The following is a 13,194-nucleotide window of genomic DNA, read 5'->3' as shown; positions in this document are numbered from 1 at the left end:
AAATAAAAAATGGGCTCTGCTTCCAAGGATGTTAAAATCTAGCAGGGCTGTGCACAATGCCTCCAAGGTGCAGGCGACAGGTGCTATGGGGTGGAGAGGGGGATAGTGGGATCGATAGAGAGAACGGGGCCTCCCATCTGAGCACCTCCTCAGGATCCACCCTGCACCGCTCCAGGACGCCAAGCAGGGGCCCCCGGTCCCCACTCCCTCTAGGGAGCCAGTTGGTGGTTCTTGTGCTCCTACTGGGAGCACTTTCTCAACCTGGGTTTGGGTCTGAGTCTCCCCCTTCCTTCTTAACCTGGCTCCAAAAATCTGCTCTTTTTTCCTCATCTTCAAGATCTCCTTTTCTTGCCTGACCTGTGGCGGCACAGTGGATCAAGTATTGAGCTGGAATGCTGAGGTCGCTGGTTCGAAGCCCCAGGCTTGCCCGGCCCAGGCACATAAGAGAAGCAAGTACTACGAGTTGGTGCTTCCTGCTCCCCCTCCCTAAAATCAATAAATGAAATCTTAAAAATATATATCTTCATTTCTTTACACCTTCCCACATAGCCTACAAACTCCAGAATTTCCCATTCGTTTTTTTTTTTAAAAAAAAAGGAAAGAGGGAGGGGGGCAAGGGAGATGTTGAGGGGAATACAGGGGAGGGGGGATGCATTCGGGCAACACTAGAATTTTTTATTTTTCTCTACACTGGTAATACAACTTCATTGGGAAAAGGAGAAAAAAAAAGAATTTCCTATAAATCTACCAGCAGGAGATAACAATGTACTGTGTCTATCCTGTGCATATTTAATTCCCGCACCTTCAATACCTGGTACTGAACAGTACAAATATTCAGTAACTGTTCACTAAATGAAGGAAGGACGAATGACAACTTCATGGAGAAGTGGCTTTTAGCTGGGTCTCAGAGAAGTAAGATTTGTGCAGGCAGACACGAGGGGAGAACAGTCTACGAGGAGGGAAAGCTGTGCAAAGTCTCAAAAGTGTGACAATTACACACTTGGCCAACCAGCCCTTCGGGCAAGAGAGGGGACTGAGGGGACTGGAATGGGTGGCAGGTGGTCATGTGGTGAGGGAGGAACTGGTGCAGGTCTCTGCATGTCAGCTCTGGGGACTGGACTTCCATGGGTGACCACAACCCACTGCCATGCTGTAAAAGGACATTGAGCAATCATGTGCTAAGACCAGAGTCGGCTTCTAGGAAGTCACCTAACACCACAGGGCAAACGGAATGGAGAGGCCATTCACAGCTTCTCTCAACCGTCCCAGAGGAGGACGACAAGGACTTGAGTATGACAGAGTGACTGTGGTGACAGAAGAGAGAGGACTGACTAGAGACCCTTTGCAAAGGCCAAGCTGTTAGCACTTGGAACTGCTGGGATGTGGCAGACGTGAGGGCGGGTCCGAGACGGAGACTATCAGGGAGGACGAAGGCGCCGTCACAGGACGCAGGCGCCGTCACAGGTCCGAAGACAGAGACTCTCCGGGAGGACGCAGGCGCTGTCACAGGACGCAGGCGCCGTCACAGGTCCGGAGACAGAGACTCTCCGGGAGGACGCAGGCGCCGTCACAGGTCCGGAGACAAAGACTCTCTGGGAGGACACAGGTGCTGTCACAGGACACAGGTGCCGTCACAGGACGCAGGCGCCGTCACAGGACGCAGGTGCTGTCACAGGTCCGGAAACAGAGGGTCTCCGGGAGGACGCAGGCGCCATCACAGGACGCAGGCGCCGTCACAGGTCCGGAGACAGAGACTCTCCGGGAGGACGCAGGCGCCGTCACAGGACACAGGCGCCGTCACAGGACGCAGGCGCCGTCACAGGACGCAGGCGCCGTCACAGGCCCGGAGATAGAGACTCTCTGGGAGGACGCAGGCGCCATCACAGGACGCAGGCGCCGTCACAGGCCCGGAGACAGAGACTCTCCGGGAGGACACAGGCACCATCACAGGACACAAGCACTGTCACAGGCCCCGAGACAGAGACTCTCCAGGAGGACACAGGTGCTGTCACAGGACACAGGCGCCGTCACAGGCCCGGAGACAGAGACTCTCCGGGAGGACGCAGGCACCGTCACAGGACGCAGGCACCGTCACAGGATGCAGGTGCCATCACAGGCCCGGAGAAGATAAGGTTTACCCTCAGCTGAAATAGGAGACATTTCACTACACGGAGAGGGGAGAGAATGAGGACAGGCAGAGGGGAATCTGATCTCTGAAGTGGGGACTTCAGCAGATCAAGTTGGCTGGTTTCCCTGGTTTCCAAGAACTGAAAGTCTCCTGGGGAATGGTGGCTCTTGAAGGAATGAGAAGTGGAGGGCAAAGTGGGAGGCAAAGTGGAAGGCTGAAGCCACGAATAAAGGGTTAAAACAGCTACACTGGCAATAAATAAAAGGATTCCTAAGTTGCACATTGAAGGGGCACTGAAGAAAGACAGCCCACACTGGTATATACCATAATCCCCCTAAAATGTCAATGTTCAAAATGGCAGGTGTTAGGCAGAGACTGGAAAGATTTTCCTGGAGTTCCAAGGACTGGGCAGAGACTGGAAGGACGCTCCGAGGTGGCGGTTAGGAGAGCGTGGCCCCCTGGCTGAAGTCAGGTCAGGGAAGCTGGGGTGGGGAGCTGCTGCACGGGGGAGAGCTCCGTTACTTGATAAAAGCCAGACTTTCCCAAGCAAAGACGCCCTGGGAAATGAGAGGAGACTCCAGTCCCAAGAAAATCTGTGGTCCATGCATTTCTAGCAGAGAAGACAGGGAGAAAACAACAAGAAACAAATCCCATTGTGAAGACTTTTAGACTTCTTTCTGAATGAGAGACTGAAGAGTATGTTTTAGAAGGAGACAAGACCTAATTTCTGATTTAGAAGGCTCATTCTGACTGCTGAGTAGAGAGAAAGGGGTCATAAGTAGAGGCTCGGAGACCAGTTAGGAAGCCAGGGTAGTCCTGGTGGGGGTGGAAGCCTGGTCCCAGGTGACAGTGCTGGCACTGCTGAGGAGGGCAGCAGGTTCAAGAGGTGGGGAGAAGACAGAACTGAGGTCGTTTACTGGTGGTTTGGATGGGAGGGGCGAGAGAAAGACCAAAGTCAATAATGACCGCATGGTCTGTGGCCTGTGTAAATGGCTGAAATGGGGTTGTCACAGGTTGAGGTTGAAGTGGGCAACATCTGGAGCACACTCCTTTATTGTGACTGGGCAACATCTGGAGCACACTCCTTTATTGTGACTGGGCAACATCTGGAGCACACTCCTTTATTGTGACTGGGCAACATCTGGAGCACACTCCTTTATTGTTCCTACCTGTGACCCTGAGATGTCACGGTTCTAAGATCTGAGGACTCAGTTATCAAGTGAGAGTCATTGCTTTCGACCTCCTTCAAAGTGTAAGATTGATATTTTTACAAAAGTGACTTCAAATTAGGGCGCCTCTGACACCCCAGGGAGGCCACAGGCACGGCCTGTGCACAGGGCTTTAGTGTCACGTGAGACAGAGCGCCGGAGGCGTTCGCAATGCAGTGAGGGCATGGACTAACATGGGGCGGGTGGATTTTCTGGTACGAGAATTGGATCTTACAAAGCACAAGATTAAGTTGAGCTTGATTTCCCTTATGACAATATCTAGTCACAAACTCTAGATCAGAGAACAATGCTCTCCCCACCGATATGTGAGAAGAGTGCCAAAAATAGATCCTTCAGAGCTCACTGATCTAAAAATCTGTGCACGGGAGTAACAAAAGCATATATGACCAAGATTTCCTACTGGATGTTTAAAAAAATTTAGTGGGTGTTTAGAAACATAGCCTTTCCATCGCTGACCATGGCTGCTCCAGAAAGTCACTTCCTGAGGGAAAATACAAACTTTCTCCCCCTCGACCCCAGGGGAGACGGGCAGCCGCGTCACAGGGGCAGAGCAACGCTGTCAGTCCTGCTCCGCTCCTTGTGAGTCCAAGGCTTACACCACGAGAAGCCATCGCTCCACACAAATGCACTCCCTTCCTCATTCATTCAGGCTCCTGGCCGGGCTGCTCTGCTCCCTGACCCTCCCATCTGTCCCCCAGGCCCCACTTCATGCCTCCTGACTGTAAGAGATACTCATATGTCATTACATCCCCGGACTAACCAACCAGGCCCACACCGCACACGGTCTGGTAGGTTGCTTGGATGACCACAGTACAAGAAGTGTGGTTAGTGGCTCCACAGCTGTCCCCAGTCCAAATCCCTGCACTTCCTGTCTGGCTTGGTTCGACGGCGGCCCAGCATCCCCTCCTGGGTCCTGTGCCCACTTCACACCGGCTCTGCCCCCACCCCCCCCACCCCCGCCAGAATGCCCGGTTACTAGACACGGCCTCTAATAGAAACCCTAAAGACCAATTGAGCTTTCAGAGCGCCTCTTTCTAGTGCTTCTTTTATGACCCTCGTATTTTAGAGCTCATTAGATCAGGCAGCTTTTTATTCCTTGGGTCTGACCCTGGCAGGCATAATTCAGATTCAACATTCTTTTCTATTGACTCAAGTTAGTTTTCTTCTACAGGCTTTTATTTTCTATTTAGTTAAACTTTTGCAAAAATAAGCATTTATAAGAATATAAAAGTGATACATGTTTTCAAAAAAACATTAGAAAATGCAAAAATGTAGAAAAAATTACTCATAGTCTTACTACCCAAACACAACCACTGTTGGCATTCTATTTCATTTCCTCTGGTCTTTTTCCGCTCATTTCTTCCCCATGCATGTTGCCACCCCCATCAAAGTATGACTGCTGGCATACTGTCTTCACAAGTCCTTCTTTGTACTTCAGATCAGGCCTGCTTCCTGACTCGTACAAAGGAACTTATTATCATACACATAGGAGTTCTAAAAACCAAATGTAAAGTGTGTAACTTGTTCTGATTCCAGTTCAGACGAATCAATCGGAGCCAGCCCGGGGAAAGGTAATTATGGACTGGACTCTGGACACGACACCAGGGCACTATTGTTAGGCGCACTAACGGCATGGTGGATATGTAAGAAACTGTCCAAATTCCGTAGTCACATATCAAAATATGGGTGAGTGTCATGACATGAGGTCTGTGGCTTGTTTTTTTTTTTTGTTTTTTGTTTTTTCAGAGACAGAGTCAGAGAGAGGGATAGATAGGGACAGACAGACAGGAACGGAGAGAGAGGAGAAGCATCAATCATTAGTTTTTTGTTGCGACACCTTAGTTATTCATTGATTGCTTTCTCGTATGTGCCTTGACCAGGGGCCTTCAGCAGACCGAGTAGCCCCTTGCTCAAGCCAGCAACCCTGGGTCCAAGCTGGTGAGCTTTGCTCAAACCAGATGAGCCAGTGCTCAAGCTGGCGACCCGGGGTCTCGAACCTGGGTCCTTCCACATCCCAGTCCGAAGATCTATCCACTGCGCCACTGCCTGGTCAGGCTGTGGCTTGTTTTTTAAAGTACTTTAGCAAAGAAAAAAATGTCGAAAGTAGTTGAACCTGGGAGATAGGGACGGTGGGATTATGGTGTGTTTGAAATGAACAACTGCACGATTAGAGTACCTCTAGCTCACACAGTCACACAGTCGGAAAGGCTTATCATGAAGAGCAGCGGCCCCTCCCTCTCCTTGTCCCCACCAAAGGCAGCCCGCCTCCCCTCTGTCGGCAGACCAGATTATTCGGGCACTGCTTTCATGTTTCTATAGAGCCTGCTTTCGGCATTATTCACAAACTTTTCACTACAGAAGAGAATTTATCTTTCATTCTGCACACACACGTCCCCTCATCAAGCCCACATAACCATTGCAGACCCTCCTCCTGCCAACAGAGTTACATCATAAACGATCACAATTAGCTATTATGGTTGTGCACATACTAAGTGGTACTCTTCTTTCCTACACAGATTTGATTTCCACGGGAGTTAATAACAGTCTTGTTTTTCATTTGCTTGGTTTTTCGGTATACCATGTTAGGCTAATCCACCCGAAACTACACCAACTGTCTAAAACGGTGGTTCTTGCAGTGTGGTCTGTGGACACACGGGGGTCCCTGAGACCCTCGCAGGAACCTACAAGGTCACAGCTCTTTTCATAACGGCATTGAGGCATTACCTGCCCTCTCCCGGGGGCTGACGTCCACACCGGGGGTACAACAGCTCTGGTGGGAGAACTGCTCTGGCCTGGCGCGAGTCAGGTCCACACCGGGGGTACAACAGCTCTGGTGGGGGAACTGCTCTGCCCTGGCACGAGTCAGGTCCACACCGGGGGTACAACAGCTCTGGTGGGAGAACTGCTCTGCCCTGGCACGAGTCAGGTCCACACCGGGGGCACAACAGCTCTGGTGGGGGAACTGCTCTGCCCTGGCACGAGTCAGGTCCACACCGGGGGTACAACAGTTCTGGTGGGGGAACTGCTCTGCCCTGGCACGAGTCAGGTCCACACCGGGGGTACAACAGCTCTGGTGGGGGAACTGCTCTGCCCTGGCGCGAGTCAGGTCCACACCGGGGGTACAACAGCTCTGGTGGGGGAACTGCTCTGCCCTGGCACGAGTCAGGTCTACACCGGGGGTACAACAGCTCTGGTGGGGGAACTGCTCTGCCCTGGCGCGAGTCAGGTCCACACCGGGGGCACAACAGCTCTGGTGGGAGAACTGCTCTGCCCTGGCGCGAGTCAGGTCCACACCGGGGGTACAACAGCTCTGGTGGGGGAACTGCTCTGCCCTGGCGCGAGTCAGGTCCACACCGGGGGTACAACAGCTCTGGTGGGAGAACTGCTCTGCCCTGGCGCGAGTCAGGTCCACACCGGGGGTACAACAGCTCTGGTGGGGGAACTGCTCTGCCCTGGCGCGAGTCAGGTCCACACCGGGGGTACAACAGCTCTGGTGGGAGAACTGCTCTGCCCTGGCGCGAGTCAGGTCCACACCGGGGGTACAACAGCTCTGGTGGGGGAACTGCTCTGCCCTGGCACGAGTCAGGTCCACACCGGGGGTACAACAGCTCTGGTGGGGGAACTGCTCTGCCCTGGCGCGAGTCAGGTCACGGCCACAGAGGGTACGAGTGGTCAGGGGACTCACCACCGCCGCACGCTTGCAGGGAAAACGTCATTTATTTAAGAATGTTTCTTCCTGAAGCAGTAAAAGTTACTGGCTTCTACATCTCAGCCCTGGAGACACGTATGCTGCTGCCAACGTGTGTGACCGTCTTGAGGAAAAGCATTTATGTAACTCTGAGCTGTGAGCCGAACTGATTGCTTTTCTTTTTCTTCTAATAGAATACCATTTTTACTTGAAGGAACAACTGACACACAAACTATGGTTTGTCTGGCACTCAAGAAAATACCTGACATTAGATATTGCCAATGATAAAGTTTCTACTTCCACAAAAATTACAACTGTGGAACCCTTGTATTTGACAGGTAACACACACATTTCCTAATACTGACAGACTTGTCTAAGATCAGCAGTGATGTTAACAAATGTGATTTCTTGATATCACATAATGAAATATGTCCACATTTAGAAGATCAGCATAAGGAGCCAATATTCTCTAAGTGAAAAAAAAAATTCAATTGATATTATATTAGCTACTAGGGCTGCCATAACAACATACCACAGACCAGGTGGCTGAAACACACACACTTATTTCTCTCAGTTCTGGAGGCCAGAAGTCCAAGATGAAGGCGCCAGCTGATTCTGGTTCTCGTGAGAGCTCTCTTCCTCGCTCGCAGATGGTCCCCTTCTCACTGTTTCCTCACATGGCAGGGAGAGAGAAGAAGCTCTCTGGTTTCTTCGTATAAGGATACTGGCCAATTCAGATCAGGGCTCCAGCCTTATGACCTCATTTAACCTAAATCATCTCCTTAAAGGCCCTACTTCCTAACGTAGTCACACAGAGGGTTAGGGCTTCAACATAGGAATTTAGGGTGGGGAGGAGGCATGATTCAGTCCATTGCAGATAGGGTTTTGGACTCTAGATTGCAATAACTTTTAAGAAACTATTGTGAAATTCTGGGGTAGTACAAAGAGCAATGAATATCTACAAAGGTTTGAATCCCATGTCTTCCTCCTTCCTGATTTACTCCTTAATTTTGGTAAAGAACATCCTCTGGTTGCTTCTTAAGAAAGGGTGTGGGAGAGGTACCTTTTGTTTTTTTTGAGACCTTGCATGTCTGAAAACATCCTTTTCTACTCTCATATTTTATTGATAGCTTAGCTGGGTACAGAATTTTAGCATTGAAATTAGTCTTTCAGAAATTAGAAAGCTTTGCTCCATTGTCATCTAGCTTCTAAGGTTATGACAGAAAAGTCTTTAGTCTGAGTTCTAATTTCTCTATGTGACTTTTTTTTTTTTGCCCTTAGAAGCTGATAGGATCTTTTCTGTGTCCTTAGTGTTCCAAAGTTCTATGACAACATGGCTCAGCAGTGATGAGTCCCACCACTGCTGGGTAGGGCTCTCTCACTAGAACGTCGGCCCTCCAATGGGGGAGCACTCCCTAGAATTATTTGTTGTTGTTGTTGTTTTCTTTTGTTGTTGTCGTTGCTATTTTGTTCCTATTTCTGGAATATTTATTGAACAGATGTTGGACAGTTTGGACTGGTCTTACATTTTCTATCTCTTCCTGTGAAATTCCTCAACTCTATCAACCAGAAGTTTGAATCGTCTTCATTTCTTCTATGTTTTTAATTGCCAAGAGCTCTTTATTCCCCGTCTGAATGTTTCTTTTTGAAAGTATATAGATCTTGTGATATGCTTTCTTTTAAAAACAATTCTCTGAAGACAAAAACAATAGTTTCGTTTCCCTGTATAGTCTGGTTTGTTCTAGTTGCCTTTCTGTTTGTTGGCTTTAATCTTCCTATAGAGTGTTTGAGGCTTCCCTCAACATGGTTGTCTTTTCAAACATGAGAGTGAAATATTAAAAGGCTGGTTTTCAGTGAAATCCTAAAAAGCTCTGCTTGTGTGAGCGGCACTGATTGTCTATAAGCTTTACAGCAGAGAGATACAGCTGGGCTGTTGGCTCTGAAACCCTGAGGCTCTGATCCGCTTCACTCCTCACATTCCCCGGAGAAGAAGTTTTCCCATCTCCTGACTCAGGGTATCGGCTGGGCTGCCGGGACTCCGGGGCCGGCCGGGGAAAGAGGCCTGGGATCTTAACGCCAGGGTGCCGGCGTTCATTCAACCTCGGCCGGGGACCACCTCCACCAAGTGTGCTCAGTGTCCCCTAGTCCAAAATCTCTTTACTTTAGCCTGTCCAGAGAATAAATTTCTGGCCTTCTTCTAAATTACGAGAGGAACAGTCTTTTAAGTCAGGTTTCAATCGACCGAGGTGGGCTTCTCTTCCCCCACCTCTCCCACACTCTCCAGGTTACCTGCGCTGCCGGCCCCTGAGTTCCTTCAGGGTTCTGCTGCATAAATTGGCTTGTTCCTTGGCTCTCGGCACCACTGGCACAGGGCTCGGCTTTCTCAGGACTGCTAAGTCAGTTACCACTCACCCATCTGCTTCCCAGCTTCCAGAGTTTTGTTGCCGTTGTCTCCTCTCCCATTCTCTTTGTCTTTGTGGGTTTATGTCTTTAAAAAAAAATCTCTTCACTGTTGTTTTAGTGAGGTTTTGGGAGGGAATGAAAGCAAATGTGGGTATTTGATCTTCCATCTTTATTTGGAAGCTCTTTATAATTAAATATCTTTTTTTTTTTTTAACTTCCATTTAATTTTACAGCATAAACATTTCCCATGTTCTCACATGGTCTTTGCAACAGTGTTAGTAATTGCATAACATTCCACTGAGTCGGAACCATAGCTTAACCATTACCCTAGTTTTGAGTGTTTAGAGTTGTTTCTGCTTGGGGAGGGCACTAGTTTTCCCTTGAGTCATCTTCCATTTACTCGTCTCATTTCTCTCCCCCGTCTGGGGACTGCTTGCCGACGCTCTTCTCTCTGTTCTGACCCTGTGGTTTTATCACCCCTGCCTCCATTACGGCCCTACCCGATGCAAATTGAATTCAACCACCAGGTCATCCACACAACGAGGCAGCACTAATCTTTCTAAATGTCACCTTTGTCATGACACTCAGAGGAACCCCAACACTAACAGTCCACTGGTGACTGACACTGGTGGCTCTCCGTAGTTTCATTCCACCCCACCTGCCCAAACTCGCCACCTTTCCCCAGATGTCCTCCTTCAGCAGGGCCTGCTGACCTCACTGCAGCTCAGACTGCGGCTCCTGCTCCCGCCGGCCCACACCCGCGTCCCTCACACCCTGCCCGCGGCAGCTGCGCTCAGCCTCCCCACGTGACTGCTCACACCGCTGCTTCCTTCACCTGATCACAGACAGGACACAAGCGACTCAGTTCTGAAAGCTTACAGTCAGTCTTGCCTTTTAAACAGACTGACAGCTTGTCGCAGGCAGAAGCCTTTACGTGTTCCCCCCGATGGCCGCTGCCCCTGTTCCGCCCACACCTACCAGCATGGGATTCCAGCCCAGTGCCCGGCATGTGGCGGCAGCTTCACAGGGGCTCACGGAACGGGATGGACACAAGTGAAAGTTGTTACCTTGCCCTCCAGAGTCAGCGTCCAGATCACGGAGAAGGTGAGTTTGTCGGTCATGGGATTGAGGCTGCAGAGTTCCTCACACAGCGCCCTGGGGAGCATGGGGACCACCTGCAATCAGAGAAGCAGCCCGTGAGCGCCCTCCTCCAGTCCGCAGGAGTGCACACAGGCCCAGAAACGGCCCAGGCAGAACAGTCTCCGCTTCCAGAGAGAGGGAAGATGGAGGCAGCATTTCCCCCAGAGACTCAGAGTGACCCCACTCCCTGACACTTGTCCAGGAGCCTCCGTAAGCCAAATGGGAATGCAAACTGGAAGGCAAGAAGAACTGGTAACGGGGAAAAAAACATCAGAGTGACAAAAAACAACTATATTTTACTATCTACTAAACTGAAGCTCTACACTCAAGAATGGCTTGTACTTTATGATATAACTATTCCAGTTGAACTATATTCTTAAAAAGTCCACAGTCTTACATTTAAGTCTTTAATTCATTCTGAGTTAATTTTTACGCATGGTGTAAGTCAAGAGTCCAGTTTCATTCTTTTGCACGAGGCTATCCAGTTCTTGCAACTTATATTGAAAGATACTATCCTTTTCCCACTGCACGTTCTTGGCACCCCGTCAAAGATTAGCTGACCATATGTATTTGGGTTTATATCTGGGCCATCTATTCTGTTCCATTCATCCATATGCCCACTTTTATGCTAGTACCATATGGTTTTGACTATTACACCTTTGTAATATATTTTAAAATCAGAAATGTAATGGCTCCAGCTTCATTTCTCTTTCTCAAGACTGCTTTTGCTATTCAGAGGCTTGTGTGGTTCCATATGAATTTTAAAATAGTTTATTTCTATTTTTTAGTTTATTTCTATTTTTGTAAAAAAAATTGATTAAAATTTTGATAGGGATTACATTGCATTTGCAGATCACTTTGGGTAGTAGGAACATTTTAACACTATTAATTCTTTTTCCTTAAAGTGAAAGGAGGGGAGATAGAAAAATGGACTCCCACATGTGCCCCGACCAGGATCCACCTCACAGTCTCCGTCTGGGGCTGATGCTTGAATCAACCAAGCTATCCTCAGCACCTGAGGCTGATGCTTGAACCAGTCGAGCCACTGGCTTCAAGAGGGGAAGAGAGAGAAGAGGCAAGGGAGAGAAAGAGAATCAGATGGTCACTTCTCCTGTGTGCCCTGACTGATTATTGAACCTGGGACGTATACACGCCAGGCCAATGCTCTATTCCAGGGGTCCCCAAACTACGGCCCGTGGGCCACATGCAGCCCCCTGAGGCCATTTATCCGGCCCTTGCAGCACTTCTGGAAGGGGCATCTCTTTCACTGGTGGTCAGTGAGAGGAGCATAGTTCCCATTGAAATACTGGTCAGTTTGTTGATTTAAATTTACTTGTTCTTTATTTTAAATATTGTATTTGTTCCCGTTTTGTTTTTTGCTTTAAAATAAGATATGTGCAGTGTGCATGGGGATTTGTTCATAGTTTTTTTTACAGTCCGGCCCTCCAATGGTCTGAGGGACAGTGAACTGGCCCCCTGTGTAAAAAGTTTGGGGACCCCTGCTCTATTCATTGAGCCAACCAGCCAGGGCCAACAATATTAATTCTTCCAACCCAAGAATAACTTATCTTTCCACTTATTTGTTTCTTTGTCAGTTTCTTTCATCAATGTTGTATTGTTTTTAGTGTACAAGTTTTTTTACCTTCTCAGTTAAATTTATTTCTAAGTATCTTGTTGTTTTTGATGCTACTGTAAGTGGGGCTGCTTTCTTTATTTCTGTATCATCTCACATCAGTTATGATGGCTATTACCAAAAAGACAAGAGATAACAAATGTTGGCAAAGATGTGAAGGAAAGGAAGCCCTTGTACATTATTTATGGGAACGTAAATTGATACAGCTGCTATAAAAAACAGTATGCAAGTTCTTCAAAAAATTGAAAATAGAACTACCATATGACCCAGCAATTCCACTTCTGGGTATATATCTGAAGGAAATAGAAACAATACTTCAAAGAGATATCTACACTCCTATATTCATTATAGAATTATTCACAATAGTCAAGGCATGGAAACTACCTAAGTGTCTGTTGATGAATGGATGAATTAAAATATGTGATATACGTGTGTGTGTGTGTGTGTGTGTGTGTGTGTGTGTGTTTCTCAGATGAATGGCCAAAAAAAAAAAAAGTGAGCTACTTACACACACAAAATGGAATATTATTCATCCATAAAAAGAAGGAAATCCTACTATTTGTGACAACATGGTGAAATAAAGCAGAGAAATACAAGTGCTGTATGGTATCACATATATGTTAAATCTTAAAACAAACAAACAAAAACTTGGCCTGTGGTGGCACAGTAGATAGAGGATCGATCGACCTGGAATGCTGAAGTTGCCAGTTCAAAACCCTAGGCTTGCCCGGTCAAGGCACATACAAGAAGCAATCAATGAACAACTAAAGTGAAGCAATTACCATCTCCCTCCCTCTCTCTTTAAAATCAATAAATAAAATCTTTTTTTTAAAAGGCTATTTCATAGAAACAGAAACAAAAAGTGGAATGGTGGCTGCCAGGGGGCAGGGATGGGAATAGAGAGGTGCAGGTCATACATACTTTCAGTTATAAGATGAACACATTCTGTGTATCAAGGTACAGCATGGTGACC

At 48.1% G+C, this 13,194-nt stretch overlaps 1 protein-coding gene across 1 annotated transcript in view; it reads right to left on the bottom strand.

The window, feature by feature from the left end:
* The window catches only part of DIS3L2 (DIS3 like 3'-5' exoribonuclease 2), a 320,107-nt gene that overhangs the window by 78,199 nt on the left and 228,714 nt on the right, over nt 1-13,194 (bottom strand). The window contains exon 12 of the mRNA XM_066345627.1: nt 10,516-10,623. Coding sequence (XP_066201724.1) covers nt 10,516-10,623 — 108 coding nt within the window. The remainder of the gene's footprint in view (nt 1-10,515; nt 10,624-13,194) is intronic.

Source organism: Saccopteryx leptura, chromosome 7 (genome assembly GCF_036850995.1).
Source record: "Saccopteryx leptura isolate mSacLep1 chromosome 7, mSacLep1_pri_phased_curated, whole genome shotgun sequence".
NCBI lineage: Eukaryota > Metazoa > Chordata > Mammalia > Chiroptera > Emballonuridae > Saccopteryx > Saccopteryx leptura.
The sequence above is the reverse complement of the archived record's forward strand: the minus strand, read 5'-3'. Positions and strand labels throughout refer to the sequence as shown.